This window comes from Anas acuta, chromosome Z (genome assembly GCF_963932015.1).
Source record: "Anas acuta chromosome Z, bAnaAcu1.1, whole genome shotgun sequence".
NCBI classification, from domain to species: domain Eukaryota; kingdom Metazoa; phylum Chordata; class Aves; order Anseriformes; family Anatidae; genus Anas; species Anas acuta.
In genome coordinates, this window is record NC_089017.1 from 56610377 (window position 1) to 56633844 (window position 23468).

The following is a 23468-nucleotide window of genomic DNA, read 5'->3' on the forward strand; positions in this document are numbered from 1 at the left end:
CCAGAGTGTTGTGATAGAGGCACAAAGTCTAGTTGGAGGCTAATAATTAGTGGTATATCATGGGTCGCTACTGGATTTGATCCTTTTTCACATCTTCCTTAATGAACTGGATGGTGGGGCAGTGTGCCCTCAGCAAGCTTACAGACAAAACAGAATTGGGGGGAGTGGTGGATACACCAGGATGTGTTGCCATCCAGAGGGACCTCAACAGGCTGGGTCAGTAAGAGCCTCATGCAGATCAGCAAGGGGAAGAGCAAAGTCCTGCACCTGGGCAGGAACAGCTCCAGGCACGTGGACGTGCTGGGGCCACCCAGATGGAAAGCAGCTCTGCAGAAAGGGCCCTGGGGGTCCTGGTGGGCACCAAGATGAACACTAGCCAGAAATCTGCCCTTGTAACTAGGGCTAACGGTATCCTGGGCTGCACTAGGGGGAGTGTCACCAGCTTGGTGATCTTTCTTTCTCCTTTTCTCGGCACTGGTGAGGCTGTGCCAGGAGTACTGGGTCCAGTTCCGGGCTCCCTAGTACAAGACAGATTTGGAGCTGCTGGAGAGAATCCAGTGAAGGGCCATGCAGATGATGAAGAAACATCTCTTCTGTGAGGAACAGCTGAGATATCTGGGACTGTTTAGGCAGGAGAAGAGGAAGTTCAGGAGGAATCTCATATATAAACACCTGCAGGGAGAAGGGCAAAGAGGATGGAGCCAGTCTCTTTTCAGTGGTACCCAGTGACAGGACAAGAGGCAATGGGCACAATTGAGACACAGCACACTCCTTCTGAACATCACAAAAAACCCTCCCTGTGAGTGTGACTGAGCCATGGCATAGGTTCCTCACACAGGTTGTGGAGTATTTACCTTTGCAGTCAATCAAAAGCTATCTGATCATGGGCAACCTACACTTGGTGGCCCTGCTTAAACAGCATTCCTGGACCAGATGATCTCCAAAGTTTACTTCCAACCTCAACTGTCACTCTGTGATGGAAACTGAAATCTTATTACTGCAGAATATTATAATATTCCAAATGAGATATGGCAGCTACCTATAACTAATTGGAATCAATTATTAGGTTCTAAAAAGTTTAAATGACACATAAAAAGAGATTCAGCACAATACACATAACATGGGAATATAGGAAGTTAAATGTTCGCAGGAAAGAAGAAAACCTCATTCATGAAAACAGCATATTGCAGAAGGGGTAGTTATTGAAATTTGACTGCGCTGACTTTCACAAAGAAAGATAATTATGGGTATACATAAATATTCAGCCCTGCAGGATATGGGAGAATCTGTACATTTTTAAAAGCATGAAAAAAAGTTCTTGTTTTGCAGAGATAGATCAGAATAACTAAATCCATTCAGATCTCTATGCCAAACAATGTTTAACTGTTATGAGCCAACATGCTTTTTTTTTTTTTTTATATATATCTTTGCACCACAGGGAAGGTATCTCTAAGAGGAGAAGATGAAATTACGAGATTCTATCTGTTCTTAATACCAGCTCCTCAGAAGACAGAAGAAAAGTCATTCTTTTCAAAAGAAAGGAAGTATCATAACAAATTTCTTCCTTTACATATAGCAGTCACCTTGATATCGCTGTCATACTGGTACCATTCACAGCATTTAAGTGACATATCATGCTGTAGCAGACAGATATTTTTCCTCAAAATTTATTTACTGATCTTACTAAAAACAACAGTATATTTACTTAGCATGGGCCAATCCTTCTACTGGGTTAGTTATACCTGTCTGAGCACTGGTTACTGGTACACAAGTATCACAAGAGAATCACTTGTTCCTACAGGAAACAGACTGCCATACATAAAGAGAAAGAACCAGCTGATGAACAGGTAGACATCTTGAACTTAAATAAAAAGAACCAGGTTAAGTCTGTAAATCAAACAACAGCAACATCCATAACCAGCAAAGCATATGTTTTAATATGCTATACAAGCAAAAAAGGAAAGATAAGAAGGGGCAGAAAGATTAAATTATCTCATGCAGATTTAGCAGCAGCAAAGGACAGTCCTCAGCACACTGTTCATAAATGGGTACCTGGCACTGGCTACAAAACATATGTCAAATATAAGCAGTTTGGGGTAGAGTGGTCATAGCTTATTGTAAGCAAATATCAGTTAATGTAAACTTTGCAAACACATGATACGCCAGGACTTGCAGGTTGCCAAAGACAGACTTACTAAGACCGTCACCCATGCTCAGTTTTGTGGTGCTCAGCTTCATCCAAACCTTTGGAAACATGGTTCAGAAGGGCACTGAAATGTTTCAAAAAGTTGCAACAGTACTGAGGTACTGTTGTGTCTGTAGTGAACACTGAAACATCCTCGCATTTTTTAGCATGTAAATGGCCTATCTTAAGAACACTATCTCACTTCAGTTATCATCAGATGCCATTTTCCATAAGCCTGATAGAAATTTCTACTTTGTGATGTACCATATTCTAGTGAAATCCTTGTAAAAAAGTCCTGGTAAAAATCCAGGTAAAAAAAAATCCAGCAAACATCCACTGAAACATTTCCAAAATTCTACAGTGGCTAGTGATTGTAATCTACAAAGTTTAGCCTGCAATCAATAATAATACAACCAACAAGTATTTTAAAAAAGAAGCACTATAATGGTTCAAAATCCAGCAGCTGGAACTTGAAAGTGCCTGACTTACAATGCTAATGTAAACATAATTCAAAGCCTTTACACTAATGTATTAAAATGGATACTACGACCGCATAACGTTTTTCTGCTGCACAGATGGGAAACTTGAATATATAACCTGTACCCACATATGTTCAGCTCTAGTCTCTCCTTTATGGATTTCTTCTCCAGATTGCTCTGTCTCCAGCTATTTGTTACAGAGCTCATACCGAGGTCTCATCCATACCCTTTTCAGCTGACTTCTCCCCCCAGCCTCACAGGTCCCCATTCTCACCTTCCAGCAAAGGCGTCTTGCAACATACACAGCTTGCTGTCGAAGCAGTATTCCTGGTGACCTCCACTGCCCCGTCCTTCTATGCCAACTCATTGCTGCAAGTCCTAGTTTCTGCTTCTATCCTCCACAACTGCCAGTGAGGGCCTACCCCTCCTTTGTGCCTTTTCCTGATTTCTAAGCCCAACTCTTATCCTTTATAACTTTTAATCAGAAAACAAGATCCTCAGCAAGTGGTACAACTTGACTGGATGGGTAAGGTTGGGAATTGTCTGAGGCCAGAAAGGAGCTGACATCTTCACACCATGTCACAGTGACTGCTGCGTAACCCAAAGCCCTGTGATACAACAGTGGAAGATTTCCACCAACCTCTGAAATTAAACAAATTTAGTTAAATCTTCACTGCAGAAACTTTAACTGCAATGACCGAGACAAGTCTTAAACTAGTCACTGGCAAAAATTCTTGCCTCCCCCTCCCTGATTACCTTCACAAGGCCAGTTAAAAGAAAAGACATGTAAGTGGTAATGCCCTAGCAAATTTCAAGTTCTGTTTCAAACCCTGGCGACAGCAGAATCAGCAGAAGTTCTTGTATTTTTAACAGGAGAAAGTTTTACCTGTTTCACTGGCTTTATTTGTGGAAACAAATGTAACATTGTTTAATAATTTTCCCAATAAATTCAACTTATGGACAGACTTCAGTTTGAACAGACAACCTTTTACAAAGCTAGAATGTAACAGGAGTTCACATTAGGAAGCAGCCTTAACCATGCCATTATCAGTCCCACCTAAAGATATTAACTCTTTCATTGCTTTACAATTCCAAATGTTCAAAGAGCTATATTATAAAGGCAAGGCTGACCAAAATTTTAGAATTTATCTGATTACTGTAAATACATGTATTTAACTTACAAACTTAGTATTTTAAAAAGGGTAGTCTCTTCCTGCCTTATTTTTTCAATGTTCTATGCTTTAATAACAAAAAATGTGTTGTTGCAGTAGCAGCCACTAGTAAAAGTCACTATTCTTGTCAATACCTTGCATTTAGCTGAGAATAACAGAGCAACAAAAGCAGAAACAAGAAATAACACAAAGTTAAAAGTTCCTAAGATATTAAGTAATGCCAGAAATTCTTCAGAGACCACACATTGATCACATTTTTATCTGCATTTAGAAATAGTTAGGGCAGAGACATCTGGATACTACAGAAAGAAACATTTGAACAAAGTTAAGTCATGTTTAAAAGTAAATACAAATTTAAACACCACAAGCATTCCTGCTTCAATTTCAGGTTCACCTCCTAAGTCTAAATATTTACATAAATACCGTTTTTAAACATTTTGTGTGATCTCAGCTTGCACTGAGAGAAATAGCTTTTCAATGTGCATGTCAAAGCAGCAGTCAATAGCACGCAGCACTCCAAGCAAAACTTCAGAACATGAAAGGGAGAATTACTCTGTCGATGACTTAGTGGCACTGTGGAAACCTTCACCTGTTACCCTGATTGTTTCCAAGCTCTCAGAACTCAACTGCTGTTGAATTCTGTCACAACTCTTTGTTAACATCTCACTTTTTTATTACAAGTATCTCAGGATTTTTAAATGACCCTAATTGTTACTATTTATGCATTATCTTTTTAAATTTGGTAGGACTGAAAAAATGTTAATTAACAAGTTCATTTAAGTTACAAATTTACATGTATGATTACATCTACTGAGTTAGAATACGGAACCCAATTTCCAGAGTTTTAATGAATTCCTCTGTTCATTATAGATGGCAGAAATCTAGATTTTCTGAAAATATAAATCATTCACACTGAAAGTTCATTTATATAGCAAATCCTGACCCAGGACTAATGCAGACTACCAACAGCCAAAAATTCTCATTACCAGCACCAGATCCCACTCCCCATGCCTTGTCACAAAAAATCACAAATATCACAAAAAATCACAAAGATCACAAAAAATTTTTGAATTCAGAGATCACCACATTGCTCTGCAGAATACATTGGCTTATATATTACTACTATATGTAACGTAATTATTTAAGGAGGCTTTTCCATGGGTTCTAAGAAGCAGAAGTAAAATCTGAAATTTTAAACACAATTAACAATTCAACAATTTTTATGCAAGTCAAAAAGACTATAAAACCTAAACATGAGGGGGGGGAAAAAAAAAATAAAAAAAGGAGTGGCAACAACACGTTTCCTTTTCAATCTTGTATCAAGCTACTCAGGGCTCCAGTACAAAATATCTCATTATATCCTACCACAGCTGCCCAGTTTTACAACAAAGCCTTTCCCTGTGCCCTCTCTCCACACATACATACACCATAGACACTTCTGCCTTTGGAAACAGTAACTCTGCAATCTATGGATTCTGCCTGCAGAAAGTTCCATTTATGTGTTCCTTTACACACTGCAGATCCACAGACAGCAGAGTAAGACAAACCCCCAAACCCTTGCAAAACAAGAGGGAGTCTCACAACTGTTTCCACACGTGGCCAAGTCTTGGTATGTCCAAGATAGTACATACACAAAAACACATTTTTATTCGCCAACACAGATTGGAAGAATAGAAAAGGAAGGTCAAGTTGACCTTTATCTCCAAAAATCTCCCGGAATGAATTTTGGCTTTTTAATGTAAGAATAAAAACAGGAAGTCTCTATAAACAGTTAGAGGAACCAATACATTGGTAATGTTACTTTCACAGCACACATTTGTCTTTATTAATTTCTCAGCCTGTAAGGCATTTTTCAAATACGTTTTTCTAGGATCAAGGAACATTAAAATATCAGGCAGATAAGTTACATAATCTGTCTTTTTTTCATTAGAAGGCTGCAGAAGAGCATTATCTGTGCTGACAGTGTCTGGGCATTTTGAGTAATCTTTTTATAGTGCTTCAATTTAATAACATCCAAGCCTGGAACACACTCTGTGCCTGATAAGCAGCTCATACAAATCCAGAAAGTAAACATTCTTTGAAGTAACTGTATTTTTTACACCGGAAATACCAGGCATCAGTCACACCGTAAATTACATACGTTGATCATGCCAGAAATAGAACCCCCTCAGCTAGACTATGGATTCAAGTTCATGTTCTAACCCATGTTTCTAAATCAGCAGTACAGTTCACCGATAACATACGAGCAAACTTGTCTGTTAATAAACTGTGGATATATGTCCAAATGATGCAGGGAAAGCTGGCTTTCTCCTTTCGAAGAATGGTTCCACCTATATAAGTTTCAAAATAAGCTATAAAAATAAATTAATTTTTCAAAGAGATGAATAATCCTTAGGAGATTTGTGGAATAGAAGAGCAGTGAATCCAACCTAGAACTTGCATTCAGACTCTACAGTTACTATCCTGGAACACAATCAAGTCTCCCATTAAAGTCTGTTCTGTAAATTAGATAGCTACATCAGTGTAACTGAGATGCACAGTAACTCTTTAAATTCTTTAATTATATTTCACATTTAGTATCTCAACACCCCTCAGGACAACAATATGTTAAAATGTCCTATTTCCAAAGTTGTCACATATGCCATTCAAATCAAGAAAAAGGATGGGCAATGGGCAGAGTTCACCTAAAAAAGACTTTTAAAGAGGTACAGCAAACTATCCCTTTCCACCTCTATAGCAATGAAACCGTGAACACCCTTCTAAGACTACAGATATTATTGCTACCAGTAGAGTTTTATCCAGATCTCCACTAGAGTCCATTTAAGAAAGTTACAACACTTTGATTTAAGCATATTGGGTTGCTTTGTTCACTCTTCCAAAACTTACATGTAGTGTCAGCTGTTGCTCAGCAGTTAACGCTGTTCACCTTTTCAGTTTATCTCCTGAAATCAAGTAATTTAAAAATACACCATGTTTAGTATTGGATAAGCACATTTCACTCAGCTCTGCTGCAAGACCGCAATATTTCAAAGGATTGTGACAATACCACAACTCCCAGAACATCATCATCATCTGCTTGGCAAAACACATACACCCTCTCTGGTGGGAAGATGCTAGACATTCTTGTTTATTACAGGTTCCATACACTTTTCACACTGAAGGCCAAGGCCATGTCCAGCAGCAGAGACAGGCTTCCAATGGGAGATGGTGTTCATCTGTTCACAAGAAGAACTGAGAGTGCACTTGCATGCCTGTTGCACAGCCAAAGACCATTCAGGAAGCAGTTGCAGGGTGACATTTGCTTCGTTAATAAGACTGCCAAACCCAGGAGACAGAACAAGTGTTTGAGATTTAATCCCAGCCTTCAGTGCATACAAAACCTGTTCCCTATTCCATCAGTGCTATTTCCTCACATGCATGTACGGTATGAGCACAAGCTGACGCTTGTTCTAGAAGAGCAGAGAAACACATAGGAAAGTACCTCAGGGTGGGGACTGCTGCTGCTGAACTCTCCCCTTCCCAGAGGGGCTCAAGCCCAGTGTCCTGCACCTCATCCCATCACTCCTCCCAGACTCACTCTCTATCTAAGGCTAGGAAGTGAACATTTTGGCTTGCAAAAACCTAACTCCCAAGCACAAAGAAAGAAGCAGAAGGTATAAAGTATGCAAATAAATCTGCCCAGTACCTTTTAATTTTGCTGTGCAGGAAATATATCCTTTTTCAGAAATTACACAACATCATCTTATACACAGAATGATAAAAAGAACATAAACAGTGACATTAAACAAAACATTTGCACCTAAACTGCTGAATGTATTGCAAAACTATAACACCAACACTTAGCCCACAACAAAATCTCTCTGGCATTGTCTTAGCAGCACCAAGTTCACTAGCCTCCCTTTACTGAAAATCGTATCCAAGGATATAATTTGGCTCTTGATCCAAGGATGTAATTTAGCCCTTAAGTATACAACTGAGAAAGACATCAGAAAGCTCAGCAATTTATTCCCCTAATGTTCCTACACTACTCATTTGAACTGTCTCAGATTAGGCATGTGCATGACTGCTGAGCATATTTAGCACGACAGCTGTAGTAGGTCAGACTACAGATCTCCCTACCTCAGCACATCCATATCAATGGATAGCTAGGGAAGGGTATAAGAATGAGCCTAGCATGAAGTAGCACCTCCCTGGAAGGCTACTTCAGCTTTAGCAAACCGAGGTTCAGGGTGTTCCTGATGTAGAGTCTTTGAATTTGGAAGAAGAAAGTAGAGATTAGACCATCTAGCTCCTTCCATACAAACACCTCTTTCTGCAAAATTACCAAGTGAATATGTACCAAGCATATTCATTCTGATATAGTTTCATTTTAACTACATAAAACAAACAAAAAAACAAACAGTATAATTGCATTTTCTGTGCACTGAACTACCTACTTGTACATGTTTTCAGTGTCATTCATGATGCTGGCTTTAAGTACAATCACATAGTGTACTCTTAAAGTTTACAGTACTGCATGACTAAAAAAAAAAAAAGAAGGAATCCAGCACATACCTAATTTGTGTGTTATGCATTGTATACACATTACATCCATACTTAATGAAGCCTTAAAAAGAGAACTCCACAAACAATGTTAAAGGCATAATATTGGCAGGTGAAAGCCATCACTTTGATATCACTACTTATTTACAAAGGTATCAAAGCCTGTACTGCATTCCCACTGAGTACAGTTTTTTATTTGCCTTGCTTAATGTATCACTTACTTGAAAAACAAACAAACAAACAAAAAACAACAGTAGTACCACCCCAGAAAGCCTTGCAACACAAGAACAATGTTTTTTCTACCACTGTATGTAGTTACAACACACTGAATCTCCCATGCAAACAGCACATTGGCCAATCTTTCTTTGAACAGAATGAAAATAAGATTGAAGAAAAGCTGAGAAAATAAGGTAACATACTGATATATGGATCAATAATCAACAGCTTGAACTCTAAAGCTAGAAACCACAAAGCACGAGTTTTGTACAAGTCAGACTGACCTGTGATAGAAATCTGATTATTTTCTATTTTTATTTAATTTCTGCATGACCTTTGGAATGGAACGGGGAGAAGCAAATAAAGACTATCAAGATTTCTGTTTACCTGGACAAGAGTATAGGAAGAGCAAACATCAACCACACAAAAATTTCTAAAATTACAGCTGTGTCTTGAAAAAAATTTGCAGCTTGTATTTTGCCCGTTTCCCAAAGAGAGATCTAAATCTTAAACAGAGAAAGTTTCAATACAAATGGAATGAGTTGCAATAATTTCATTTTCTATTTTGTCTAATGCATCCATTCAAGAACGCATTTACTATACCTCCAGGGCTTTGTAGTTTTCCTATTTATTTTAATAATAGTAGTTTCATGCCTAGAACTTCACATACTAAAACAAAGAGATGAAAGCACCTACAACAAAATCCACTGTGCATTGTAGACTTTCTTGGTCTGTCTGTCATTCTTTTGCCATGTAGACATACACACTGGTAACAGCCACTGCAACAGGAAAATATGAGCTGACAGTAGAGACAGAGTTTCAAGTGAAAACAGAGTAGGACTGCACTAATTTCCTATTGTAGATAGTTCCAGCTTCTCCCACTGAACACAATGCCACTGTCTTCCACTGATCAAAAATAAACATGGCATACAGAAGGTATAATCAGAAAGGAAGGAAAACGGAAAAGCATGACAAAGATGTGAGAAACACAGATATATAAAATATGCACATAGGCTTTCCCGAAGGCTTGCTGTCTTCAATAACAACAAACACAACAGCTCAAATCAACAGTAGGAAAAGGCATAATGGAAGCATGCAAATTACATGGAGACAACAGTTGACTGAATAATTAAAGGTAAGCAAGTAACTAACTGCATCTCAGAGTACTTATGCGTATTCTCCCATGTAGGGCGTATTTCTGTAAGCCCTCCATGTTTCATTCAGAACGCACTGTTTTATTTAAAGACCAATACTGCAGCTGACCTGGCCCCTTGAGTGAAACAGTCTAAGGCATGCTCACACAAACAACTCAAATCACAGAGATGAAAACCATCAGCAAAGAAATGATGATTAGCAGCTGGAGAAACACAGGAGCATAACATCTTCACTGGTATGTTTGCAGTCAGAAAGGGGTCTCCTAACTCATCTGTGGCACCAGACTACAGATGTAAATCAAGTATTAAAGTAAGCTCATTGGAATAAACAAACAAACAAAATGTTCCATGGTGCATGGACACAGACTTCTTTTGATATTTCTCATGTTAAAACATCAGATGCAAAACATACTTACAACCAAAGTCTTATTTTGTGATGGGTAAAGTAAACTTGAACAGGTAATGTTTTGAGGTAGAAGTGTCACCAGTAAATACAGCCTGCTCCAAATAACTAAGCAAGTATCAGATTTTTGTGACACTCTACATTGTGTGTGACCCTGGAGCCTTGAAAATCAAATGTTAAAGGAATAGAAAGCACTGAACAACAGGCCAACAAGAAAAGTGTAGCCAGGAACCCCATGGCAGACTCTTTACAAAAATAACCCAGGCTTTTATACTGAGGTTATGAACTCAATCTATGCTGTGTTGCCAGTACACAATTTCTAAACAATTACTTGAAAAAGTAACATAGAGTTAATTTAATTGAACTATTTTGTAGTTCTGGAATATATCCAGAATTTCTTTTAGTAGAACTCCCCAGTCACAAACCTACCACTCATCTTGCATGGCAAGATACTGCACTGGCTTAGGTCTCTCGTATTTACTATGCTTTCCCTGACACTGCTGCCCCCCTCACGAGCCTACTGATTCTGATTAACTTTCCATGCTATACCTCAGTGTCTCCCATCTCTGTACAATTAACTCTACAAATCATGAACTCCCTCATTCTCCTAAGCATGTCCTATTATTTCTAATAAAACATAAAATAAATAACATTGCAATGCAAGGTGTATCAAAGAAATAGGCAAAGAAGAAAGGGGAGCATTTCAGTTAAACTGGGAATTCAGGTTCAATTTTCTACAAAATGACCTCAATAGAATGCTTGGGATTTCAGAACATAATTCAAATTAGCAGTTCTCAGGACAAGTAAACCCATAAAGATGATGCATCCAAAACATTTCAGTGTCTGCCAGAAATATGCCACTTCTGAAATATTTATTCAATACTTGCGTAACATCTGATACGGCTTTAATTTCTAATTTATTAAAAACATACACAAACATGTTGTACAAAAAAAAGACATACCCACAACTGTAAGAAATAACAGCATACTAGGTTTTGCAAGGGAAAAGCAGAAAGTTTCCCATGGCTTGATATCTTTTAGGCAAGGAAAATAACATTCACCTAACCTAACCTAAAGGAACATCATCACCTTGGATAAATACAATCAAACACAACTTTGCCAATGTTGTTGTCATACCAATAAATATTTGACATCTTCCGTTCACCCCACCTCCCTCCTAAATTAGTCACCATCTGGTTAATCTCAGCTGAGATCTCCATATTTCACCTACTGCAAAGATGAACCTTGGGTATAAACACAGCTCTTGGGAGGTAAGGGAATCTCTGCTGCAGGGTAACAGGAAAAAGCGTCTCTACACAATTACAATCATTTGCTTTTCACCAGTCTAAAGCAGCAAGAAAGTTCAGGTCATTTCCTCACTGGCACAGCAAGTTATAGCAAGATACACATTCTATTAATTTTTAATTGCATTGCTTGCAGAGTGAAAACCCAAACGGGGAGCGTTTCTTTTTAAAGCATAAAGAAGGGCACTGAAACGCACTGAAACTGCTTACCTCACTCAGCTCTGCAGGAGAGTCATTTCCATATTTCAAAGCAACTCCAGAATTCATGATGAGACTTCTCAGGGCTTGATGATTTCTGCAGATTTTAATGCTTCGAAGCTTTGTTTAACTGATTCAATACTTTCTTCTGCAATTTTCCCCTGTCTTGCATATTTTGCTCTAGACAGCCATTTTTACTCCACATTCATAGTTAAAATTAATGATGTAAGATAATCTAAAAGAGCCAAACTGGTTTTCACTTCACATATAATCCATTGCTGTTAGCGATTTGTTAATACTGTGGAGTGCTCAGAAAATGCAGGGAAGGAACTGCTTGCCCAGATCCCAGGGCTGTCTCAGTCCATCTGCAAGTCGTGCTTCACCTCCGCTGTCCGTTTTCTGCTGCTCTTTTCCACAACTCTGTTTAAGGGCATCTCACAAAGCCGCTTAATGTACTCAGAATGATTTGGTAAGCTTCATGCAAGTTCACAGAGAAAATAAAAGGAGAGCGCTGCTTTGGTCTTCAATGTTCAGAGAGAGAGGGAAGGGAAAAGAAAAGAAAGCTCCCCTCCCCAAGACAAACCAATCCTGCACTTCACGCTAAAGTTTCCCCTTCCAGTGAGCCTGGAGTTTAAGTGGTTTATGATCAAACACAGCTGTCTTGCTGCTGGCTAAAGGGTGCATGGAAGGGGCGGTACTAAAAGGAGAGTGCAAGTGGGAGGGAGAGAGCTATAGAGAGTTCATTTTGGAATTACAGGCATCTTTCCAGCTTTCTGTATACTAATTACTGTACCCAAAACTATAAAGCTAAGCAAGTAACAGGAAACGCCACCTGGATAACAATCAAGTTGGAATCCTATTTCCCCATTCCCATGTGCAATTAAGTAAGAGAAGCCAGGGGATTCTGGGGATGGGGGTTGTAATGATCTCAAAAGGTCACAGTAAAACCAAGAGCACCATTAGAAAGCTGCAGGTTTTACAGAACACACTGACATTTTACAAAGACTTTGGGGAGATACTATGGGAAGAAGGTGGGAAAAAAAAATACTTGCTTTCAACATGCAACAAATAATCTAGAAAAATCCCTAAGAAATTGGATTTGAAGACATGCTCTGCTGTACCCATTGCAAGAACAGAAGACCTCCTTTCCCCCTCATTCCATCCCCTAAAATCTACTGGCAGTCCTACACAATTTGTGACGCTGGATTATGATGCATTTCTGAGTTAGAACTGGGGAATGCCACACTCCACAACTGAAATTTACCTATCAGCTTAATCCAATGTACTATAACAGTGTAAATTCCTGAGAAGAGTTCAAAAAATTTATGAGAAACAGGAATAAATTCTATAAAAGCTGTGGTACAACCTTTGCACTTTTGCAAAAACATTTACTTGTAAAACAAAGCTCTCCAAAAGTAAGATTTTGAAAATCAGCCTGGGACTTTAGTTTTATTTTATCCCCAATTAATCATAATTTAATATCATTATGAATACATAAAGATAATTCATCCAAATGACAATACAGAAAGTGCATTAAGAAGTAGGACCAAGATAAACACATACATATTGATCCATGATACTAAAATGGACTAGTATTTTCTGTGTCCCTGTCTTTCCCCAGTGCCCAGGGATCAGGAACTTCAACTTTGGCTCGTGGGCAAGGGGAATGCCTCAATCTCTTTACATTTCTACTTTTAATTTGTGTCTGTGTCTGTTTTCATGGTCTTTCCTTCTCTTTTCTGTATTTTTCTTATTCTCCGGTTTACTTTCTAGTAATCTATTTTTATATTTCTCTTCTTTTTTATGTTCACCAAGTGTTGCCTCCATTCTTCATCATTTTACTCCTTGAGAGCATCTTTCCTGCCTCACCTTTATGTTCAGTTCTAACTGTGCATTTAGTGCTTCTCTGTATTCCTTATTTATGTGCTTTGTTCCTGACATATGTTTCCATTTATCTTCCCTCAAGCAGTGACAACGGGCTGCACTGCTCTCTGCTGGCAGATTACTGCTGTCTCAGCCACAGGAGATGCACGGCACAGTGCCACACCGGGCAAACAGCACATCCCACCTCCCGTGGTTAGCCTGCCAGGAAGATGCAGAGTCCTCCAGACTGCAGTATGATACAGTGTATCCAGAGTAGTTTTGTGCACTGATTTCCTCGGCATTTAAATTTGATTAACAGTGTTTTATACCCAGAAACAGAAGTACGTTATAGCGTCCTACCTCATTTCTCATACAAGAGTAAAAAACAATTGAGTTCAAAACCTTCTGCAGCTGACACAGTACATTTTAAAACATTTTATTTTTTCCAAGTTATGGCTTCCCAAATGGGAGGGCAACAAACTTTTTTGTACTTTGTATCGGTATTCCTAACAACTTCTGTATTTTCTTTCAAATGTTTAGAATCTCTTCTGATCTTATCTTTGCCCAATTTTGGCACCTGTATCAGAGGTTCACCAACAAAGAGTTGGCCCCAGGATTATCTAAAAAGAAAATACTTCAGTTTTCCTTCACTAAAGTAAGATCATATTCATTAGGGCTCCAATATACTGCATTTCCCATATTACCTCCCTATATGCAAAATATTTCCTTGCTGACTAAAACAGGTACTTAGAAATTAAAAGTTCCGATTCACTTTCTCCACTCGCCATTGCTGTCCATTCGTGGCAGAGCAGGGATACAACAGACCAGCACACAGCACTACAGAAGCATCCCGACTGTAAGGGTGAGGAACTGAGCTAGCTCCACATCATAGTGCACCTGTATGCTGCACGGGACTTTTTTCTGCCTCTTTCCAAATCCACACAGTAACATGATGAACAGAGATAGAGACACTGACTGAGAAGTGACAGCAGAATTTACAGTTTCAGATGTACACCAGAACACAGGAGATACATGCAGATACTTTCAGAACAATATTCATTTTTAAATTAAAAATTAATTTTAACCTGTGCAAACTAATGAAACAGTTGAAACAAACCGATGAAAAAATGATTTTGCTCTAATTCCAGAGGACTCCCACTGCAGTCAGTGCATGCTTGCACTGAGTGCTACAGGATTACACACTACTGAGCTAAAAAGCATCAATCATTATCTTTAACTAACCCACCACTGCCTGTTTCAATGTCATTTGAAGTCTTCTACAAACTGTTCAGGCTTTCCTTTATTGTGGAGGGTTAGCAAAGATCAAATGCAGTGATTCTTCTAAACTAATCATACCATAACTTTTAAATGCTCAACAACATATAGAATATTTTCTGAACATTGAAGATTTAGAAGTTGTTGCCCTGAAATTTCATGTTATCTAGCATTTGTCAGTCCATTTACTAATTCAGTGAAACCATTACATCACAAAATTAATTTCCCAGATAGATCTGACTTTTCTTCAGACTGTTTCACTGTTTTCAAATACATGCAAGTGATCTAATGCAATAGCAGGGCACTAAGAACAATATTGAAAAAAATGGATTTTTCCCATTGACTTGTGCCCATTGACAGGCAGGGTTCAAAGAAAACAAAGGAAAATCTCAAGGATGGAAATTTATGCTATCAGAAAGAGAACAGAGCACCTGGTGATCCAGCATGATAGAGGTGCCTAGGGATTCAGTCCCTCTGCATTCAACTGTTCATTCTCTCTCCCCTGACTCTGTTTCTCACCTAGGATAACAATGCTTCCTTGTTGCCCACCATCTGCCTCCGTGTTTAGCACCTACACTTGCCAGGGTGTGCTTGTGCATGCATGGATGCACATGCAGGGAGCACGGGAAGAAGATCCCCTTATATGTAGATGCACGTTTCTTAGCCCAAGAGTACATGATGTACCAGATGTTTCAGTGTGTGCTACCATGACACAAACAAGAACGAGGTAACAACAGGCTGGATGAACTCAATTGTCACTGAGGATCACAGAAAGAGCCTCTGCCAAAAGTGTTCTGTCAAGAAATAGATACTGGTCTGGGCTTCCGCTCAGTCTCAGCCCATTCAGATCAATTACTGCTTTCTGTACCTCTAAAGCATTCGTGATGCACGCTGCTTGTAGGTAAGTGCATTTGCACTGACAGATTCTTCCCAAGATAATTTCAGAATTATCCAGTTACAGCCATTAGTGTAGCAAGTTTGCTGATCGTTGATCTAACAGTGCTATGGTCACTCTATTCCATTTGTTACTGTTTTAAACCTTTGTTAAAACAATCATTTAAAAGTACCAGAGATTTACTCAGGAGCCCACTGTTGTATCTGAATAATCATTTAATAAGATTTACACGACCTGTTAATAGGATTCTGTGGGGCAAGATAACTCTTGCCCTTCTCACCTTTACTTTTGAAAATCCCACAGAATATGAAAAAAACTTAGCACTGCAGTTACTCTACAAGGTCTCTCCCACACAAACTCTCTCAGTTTCTTAACAGTTACTGGAGCAGGTGTGACAATTGCCACACATGAATTTTCCATCCTTGACAGCTGCAGACAGAAAGCGACAGCATAAAAGCAGCTATCTATTAAATATGCATGTATCACATTTTTCAGCACAGTGTACCATTCTCTGATAAACAATTTAATTCTGCACACAACACGCATAATTAGAAGGTTTGATTCCATATGTCCCAGAATTGTGATCAGCTTAGTTTGTTTCGTTTAATTAGCTCTGCAATCAAAATGACACTAACTGAAATTCACTACGTGTTTAGCTCATTTGTTTCAACATCTTCTCTACAATTAGAGTACTCCATATAATCCTTACACAAAAAAAATTACACCTTCATATATTGTAAATCTACTACACACAACTTGAGTACACGTTCTTGTTCTCACTCTGGCTTGAAACACGCAGGTGTAATACAAAGTTCTGAATTTCAATGGAAAAAGTGGAAATTCAGAATAATATCTGGATAATGTTTCCAGACAACCCTTTATTCAATAGCACTAATGCACTATGATTTAAAAGTGCGAGCCTGAAAGGGGTGTAGGTTCTTCTTGATGCAAACTGTTCCCATTACTGTTAGTGAAGTGTATGCATCTAAAAAATCCAATTCATCTGAAACAATTGCAAGTAACCTTACACCCAAGAATGAAGCACTCTCTCTGAAAAACACAAGCAAACTTATCTTCTTTCCTTCAATCACACCATCTCGATTAGTCTAAAACATCTAGAATAATGTAATTTCCAAATAGCACTTCAATCAGCTGCTCTCACCCCTTCACCCTTCTCCAAATACTTAATCCACTTAAAAAGCCATGTCCTTGACCTGGCAAGTCTCCATGGGAGTTTACATTTGATCCCTTTTTCTATTCTCCAGTATTTCACGCCATGCAGACGCTCACCAACTTGTCAACCAGCCACTCTCATTTGCTGTCATTTTATCCAAAGCCATCACATTCATTTTGATTCCATCTGACCTCACTGAGCCTTAAACATCAGGTCAGGACAGTAAAAGGACCAGGGAATCAATGTGTGCCTGTTACTCATGTTTGAGACTTGTCTGAGAGGACAACAGGGAAAGATGGTAGCAATTTCAACACTGCTTTTATCTTGCAGCCACCTAATTATCATCACTATTCATCTGCTCCTTGCTTAAAATGAGGCCATTCTGTAAAGTACAATTCACATCATCTTATTTCTGATGAGCTTCCTTTCATCATCCAGCATTCCCTCAGTTCAGTCATGCATTCCTCCTGTCCATGTGCCACAACAAGAGGCAACGAGCACTGACTGAAACACAAGAGGCTCCATCTCTATCGCACAAAGCACTTCTTTACTTGTGCCTGACCACAACTGGCACAATCTGCCCAGAGAGGTTGTGGAGTCTCCCTTCTCTGAGGGACGTGGTCCTGGGCAGCCTGCTTCGGGTGTCCCTCCCTGAGCAAGGGGTTGGACCCAGTGACCTCCAGATTCCCCTGCCAACCTCTACCATCCTGTCATTCTGTGGTAAGTACAGGGTAATTACACTCAATTCATTTCTAGTGTATAAGCTTGGTAGCCATTTTGATTTAGATTCCCTTGAAATAGCCTGTTAGTACTGCATACCTATTTTTCTAAGACCATTCTTAGTAATACGCATATGGCTTAATCCTACCTTTAAGATATCTCCTCTTCCACTTTAACAAAACTTGTAGTCCCTCATGTACATAAGCTGTCAACTATATCTCTTTCAAAAAATCTCAGTTACATAGTAAAGGCTTACCAGTTCTTCCCTTCTGAGGCTCTCCTATTTTTTTTTTCCTATATCTCATAGTGAGAGTTCCTCATTTACATTCTACTCTTATTCCTAAACTCTCTGAGATTTGTATCTTTTCCTTCAAACACTCTTACATCTAGTTCCAGTCCCCAATCCCCAGCTATGTTCTCATCTCTAAACATTCAGTACTGCAACTCATCAGCTGGCCACTTCTTTTACTCATGAACTTCTTCCAAGACATCCACATGTGGTCAGTCTGCAATTGTCTTTTCTCATAGTAAGAATTCTTTCCATTGACTCCTACTACCACTGGCATATTAAACAAACAACTTCCTGGACTGGATCTGTGATCTTTTAAGTGCTCACAGTGACACAAAGAAGACTGAGAGATCCCTGGTTTACATCAGAGCTGTGCTTTGAGTCTTCACTCCCCACCTAGCCAAACATCTCATTTCTGCATGTATGGTTAGTATCTCTTCAGACTGCTGAATGGATTAATTGCCGGAGATTTTATGACTACATGCCTATATACATATATATATATATGCATGTGCAATGTGTGATGGTTTATATATATTATAATATAAACAAGTATACATATATACACCCACACAGCTATATATATGTGTGTGTGTATATACACACACCTCTATATACATGTATGTATATAGAGATGTCTAAGTTTGGGTTCATCAAGACTGAAATTTTTCATTTGAAACATTATCAATCAGATGAATTCTGCACATGCAAGGCAAGCATCTGACAGATGCCAACTTGAAGGCCTACAAGAGTTTTTTTTGTGCACTTAAATAACAAACATCAACTTCACTGAACACTTATGAAGACTTCAGAGCTTTCAGTTTGGCAGAAATTGTAGCAAAAATTACTTCCACAATCATTGGAGCCGAAATGATACATATACATTTCTGGTGAATTAAAACCTCTAGTTCTCAACCAGATCCATTCTACCACCAACAAATTTAAGACAGTTGCAGTTGAATTCCTATAGCTCTCATCTGAAGTATATTTTACTGGCTGTCTTCCTTGGCTACACAGTTTAGTGACTGCTCATGAAGGTCAAGAATTTAGCCTACAGATCATTTCTCAACTTCCTACTATTCAGGATCTAGTAAATATGAATCTTCTTTGTTTTTCCCAAAACGTCTACTTTTTTCCTCTCTCCAGACAGCTAAACATAAAATCCAAGCTCTCTACTCTAACTGCCTGTCTACTCTACAAAATGCAGTTTTTCTTTTAACTTCTGAATTTCTCCAGTGACTTTTTTTCCTATACATGTTTCTACATTTATGTTTCTGAACATAATCTTCATGACTGCCTTACTGCGACCTCATTGCTGCTTCACCCTTTGTACCTGACAGTTTCATTTTACACTGGGAGAGACAGGGAGCAATCTTGCTTTAGCATTTATGTTATCTTTGACTTTTTTTATGGTCTGTTGGTTCTACAACCCAAGACCCGTTTACACTCTTCTGAAGCTAGTTACACTTCTTCATGTTCATGAAAATACCATTTATGAACACGGTTACAAAGCTAAAATCTCCTTTACTTTCATGCCTCACCTGGATATTCCCTTCAGAAGGAATAGAAGTTCAGAAATGTCTTGCTAAATATTTCTAGTGTTTACACACTCAGACAAGGGTCTTTCAACCAATGAAACCACAGCAAATAAACAACTCCACCTTATAAAAAGTCTGGTTTGTTCTGTCATTATGATTTAGAAATCTAGCACAAGACATTTCATCATTATAAAGAAACACCTGGCATCCTTGTGGGGGGGGTTAGCAGATAAACAAACTTTTTTCATTCTTTTCTGTAATACATACCAGACAATCAACATTCAGGCAAAGAATTAGATTCAACCAATAATTCAACCACTTATCATCTCTTTAAAAATGCATAAGGCAGAAAGATTCAACATCTTTTTCTCCACTCAATTCACTAAAATTATAGCTTCAAGTAGGTAAAGTAATAGGAAATTCTGTGTAGGAAATAAGAGATGGCTATTTAGCTTAAGGGTACAAACCTCACTTGTGCACATCAGCGGGGTTCTCATTTCACTATCAACTCTTCACAGAGCAGACACCACCCTCCCTGAAATTCAAATAGTTTATTTTGATTACTTTCTCCCATGATGAAAAGTGGAGTTTACTAATGTAGTACAAAGCAGGTATTATCATAATCTGTCTCCCAGCTGAGAAGTGACAATATGGTTTTGTATCCCAAAAATGAAGCAATCATATTGAAAACTATCTTCACAAAATGCGAAAAGAGGAAGTGCTAGTGAATATATGTGAAGAAGTACTCACTTCCCATTTTCTCTGCAATGGCACCAAAATAGTTCCCCCAAACAGCTATGCTAACAACCGTACATTCACTACAAAAACACAAAACAGAAAGAGAAGCATGGAATTTGAATGGTGCCAATAGCTTGCGCTGCCTTGGGTCAATATCCCAAACCTGACCAGTGATAGAGAAATGATTCCAGAGAGCAGAAACATCTTGATGAATTTAATCATGACACTGATAGATTTCTGTGGAAACTCTGCCTTGTCTTGCACGGTTGACATTATAATGGTTGATTACTCCATTTGATCTGAACTAGCATTGAACTGGAAAAGCACTTAGAGTCCATTTTCAATTGTGAAAACTTTCACTGTGGAAAGATTTTCACTTCATTTTCAAAATACCTATATATCATGTAGTCAAAACATAAGAGTCTAGCATACTTGTAAAAGGGGAGAAGGAAAAGTCTTCTCAACTTTTTAGTAAATGAGGGTTCATAGAAGCTCAGCCAACTACAACTGCAGCAAGTGGAGAGAGAACAAGTAGAAAGGCTAATAAAACAGAAGTTCCCATGACTAGAGCTACATGGTAATCTTTCTGGCACACTGGAATGCACGACTTTAATGTTGGTTCAGAGGACTAACCCCAGGCCTCAGGCTCAGCTTACCATTGCCAAGCAGGTACAATGATGCTACATTCTGTATAGCTATGTGCAGTGGTGCTAGCCCAGTACACAAGGTGAAGTGCTCTTCATTGCAAACAACTGAGAAAAAAAATAAAAGGGAAAAGTGAAAAGATCTGAGCATGTGCATCATAGCCAGAGCTCTAAGAACTACAGTGAACAAATGGAGTTGCACAAACAGTTTCTATGTAGTAGAGAAGTTGGGGAAGTGCAGGGTACAAAGTCCTTGCAACTAAGCTAAATTTAAAGTTTTGTAACTCAGTCCCTAGGCCTTCAAACCATCTATTTAGACAGACTGGTTAAGAGGTCCTTTTCCTGTAGCACCTGATTGCCACGTGCTAGTTCCCATTATACAATTACAACCGCAGAGCCGGGTTAAAAACCATCATTCTGTGAGCTTTACCTTCCTCATTTGCTTGTACAGGATATTGTTCCACTGTCACGTAAAAGATCCAATTAAAAGCCTCTTTCAAAAGGATATATTAAAAGGCTGCCTGAATAAATGTGCCTTGTGCTGAAACCCATCACACTGGGCTGTGATCATCTGCAGGTGGAGGTAGAAACCGGATTCAAACAAAACAAAAAAGGAACCTCAGCATAGAGTCCTAAGAAAGAGACTATAACATTATCATCTAATATAGAGAAAAAAAATGGTGCTAATATGCAACCAAAAGAAGTTTTCAAGGAAATTTATAATCTGCCTTTTGCTCAGTTATGTCTGTTATGATCCAGTAACTACATAGCATAGATGATTCCAGGACGATCTAATCCATAATCTCCATTTTTAACTTGTAAGAGAAAAATGCATATTAGTAGAGGGACACAGAAGCCAGGATTGTATGAACACATTGCATTATCCTATTACACACGATGCCTGTGTCAACAAACTAACTCCATTACAATGCTGGCTTGAAATCAAAGACAAACAGCTACCAACATAATGTTAAAACATAAAAAATGTCCATCAAACAAAATTGTTTTCGTGACTGCTTTCTGACAAGGCAAGCCTCCTGAATCCTGAATTCCCATAATCAGTTTTCACTTCAATGGAATTCTCAGATCTTATTTTAAGCCTGGTTGAATGGAAACATGTCCAGCTTGGAAGCAAAGACACAAAAGGCATGATTATCTTAGGCACAAATATTTTATGAAATGCAGGCTCCATTGTCCACACCACTGAATTCTTCTTAAACTTCAACCCTTCCTACCTAGGAGGGTTTCAGCTGAAAGAATCATTAGCCTACATTTTTATGCTAACAGCTTTTATTAGCATAAAAGGAAATTGTAGTAACAGTTGCATGTAGGACTGAAAACAAGTGGGGATAAGGGGAGGAGGGGAAGAGACCTAGTTCCCGTGATTTACTGTGATAGTGTGCACTAGATGCTGAATACAGAGTAGATTCCCTAACAAAACAACCTGGGAAAAATCAATCTGTGCACTCTGGTTTAACTTACAGTGTGGACATGGCACTGAATAAATTCCCTGAAACACACAGAATGTGTTTTCTTATCAACACTAGTCTCATGCAAATGGACTAGAAAGGCATTATTCTCTCCTATTCAAAAAGACATTCCATGAGAGCATGGGATACCTGACACTCTGGGGTCCAAATTTCCCCGTATGTAAGAGATAGGGAAGCTGAAGGAGTGAAGCTTCCCAAACTGAGGAACAAGCAGTCTGAATTTAAACATACAAAATTTGGAGAGAAGGGAAAGAACAAAAAGGTGCACCAGAAAAGGACATCTTACTGAGCTGTCAAACTGTAAAAGCTTTAGAAAAGAAATGAGATGCCTAACCGTATGGTCTCATTAACTGTGACACAAAACAAAAGTAACCTACAAACCAGCTGTGGAATTACCTTTCAAAGTGTAGTTCTGTCTTCAACTTCCTTGATACTTTTATTTAAAAGAACATTTACCCAAAAAATACCTGTGCAATTGCAATAAAATTCATGCTTAATTTACTGCTGATTGCTACAAATTGGACAACAGAAAAAATGGTTCATACTTAGGATAGCTATTAAGAGTATGTACCTTGACTGAATAAAAATGTCTCTCCACAGCAGTCCCAAATCTCTGTGAAGTCCTGTTTTCCCTCTCCCCTACAAAAGCATTTTTGCTTTTTTTGGCAACCAGACAACCTTTCCTGTACTTAAGGAGTCAATCTGAAAACCTACGCTCACCAGCTTAGTTAAAATGTGCCAATAATGTAGCCTAACAAAATTACAGTACATATACAAAGGTTTACAGCTTTAGGGGAGGGGGGGGGAGGGAGAGTGCTATGGGCTTTTTGGTACCGTCATTTTTACTCCCGCAACACTCTACATTGAGTTCTGCCAAATAAAAACTTATATATAAGACTAACAAGCAGGCTCCTGTTACCTGTGATAATCTGATTGTATCAGTCTTTATAAGAAAAGACTTTTAGTTACACAGAAACATCTTCTGCTAGTCACATAGCAAATGTTGTCTAATTATGGCACAGATCTTCTAGGTGGCAAAGGAAAAGCCACCTATCCCTGAAAAAAAAAAAAAAAAGTGACTTCTGAAGTATTATCACTCAGTAAAAACTAAAAGGAATAGTTTTCCCAAAGCAATGGTTCTGTCTGTCATAACTTGCAGCTCAACACTCTGAAGAAGGAAAAATTAGCA

The 23468-nt window shown here is 38.6% G+C and overlaps 1 protein-coding gene across 5 annotated transcripts in view; it reads right to left on the reverse strand.

Annotated features, from left to right (window-relative positions):
- Window positions 1–23468, reverse strand: part of MCC (MCC regulator of WNT signaling pathway) — a 192822-nt gene that overhangs the window by 137497 nt on the left and 31857 nt on the right. The window contains exon 1 of one of the 5 annotated variants that reach the window (XM_068667634.1): window positions 19875–19919. The exons of 3 other annotated variants lie outside the window; for them this stretch is intronic. In XM_068667634.1, coding sequence (XP_068523735.1) covers window positions 19875–19904 — 30 coding nt within the window. In that variant the 5' untranslated portion in view covers window positions 19905–19919. Of the gene's footprint in view, window positions 1–11665; window positions 12316–19874; window positions 19920–23468 lie in introns of those variants that run through there. One more of the 5 variants, XM_068667633.1, reaches the window with a different exon arrangement.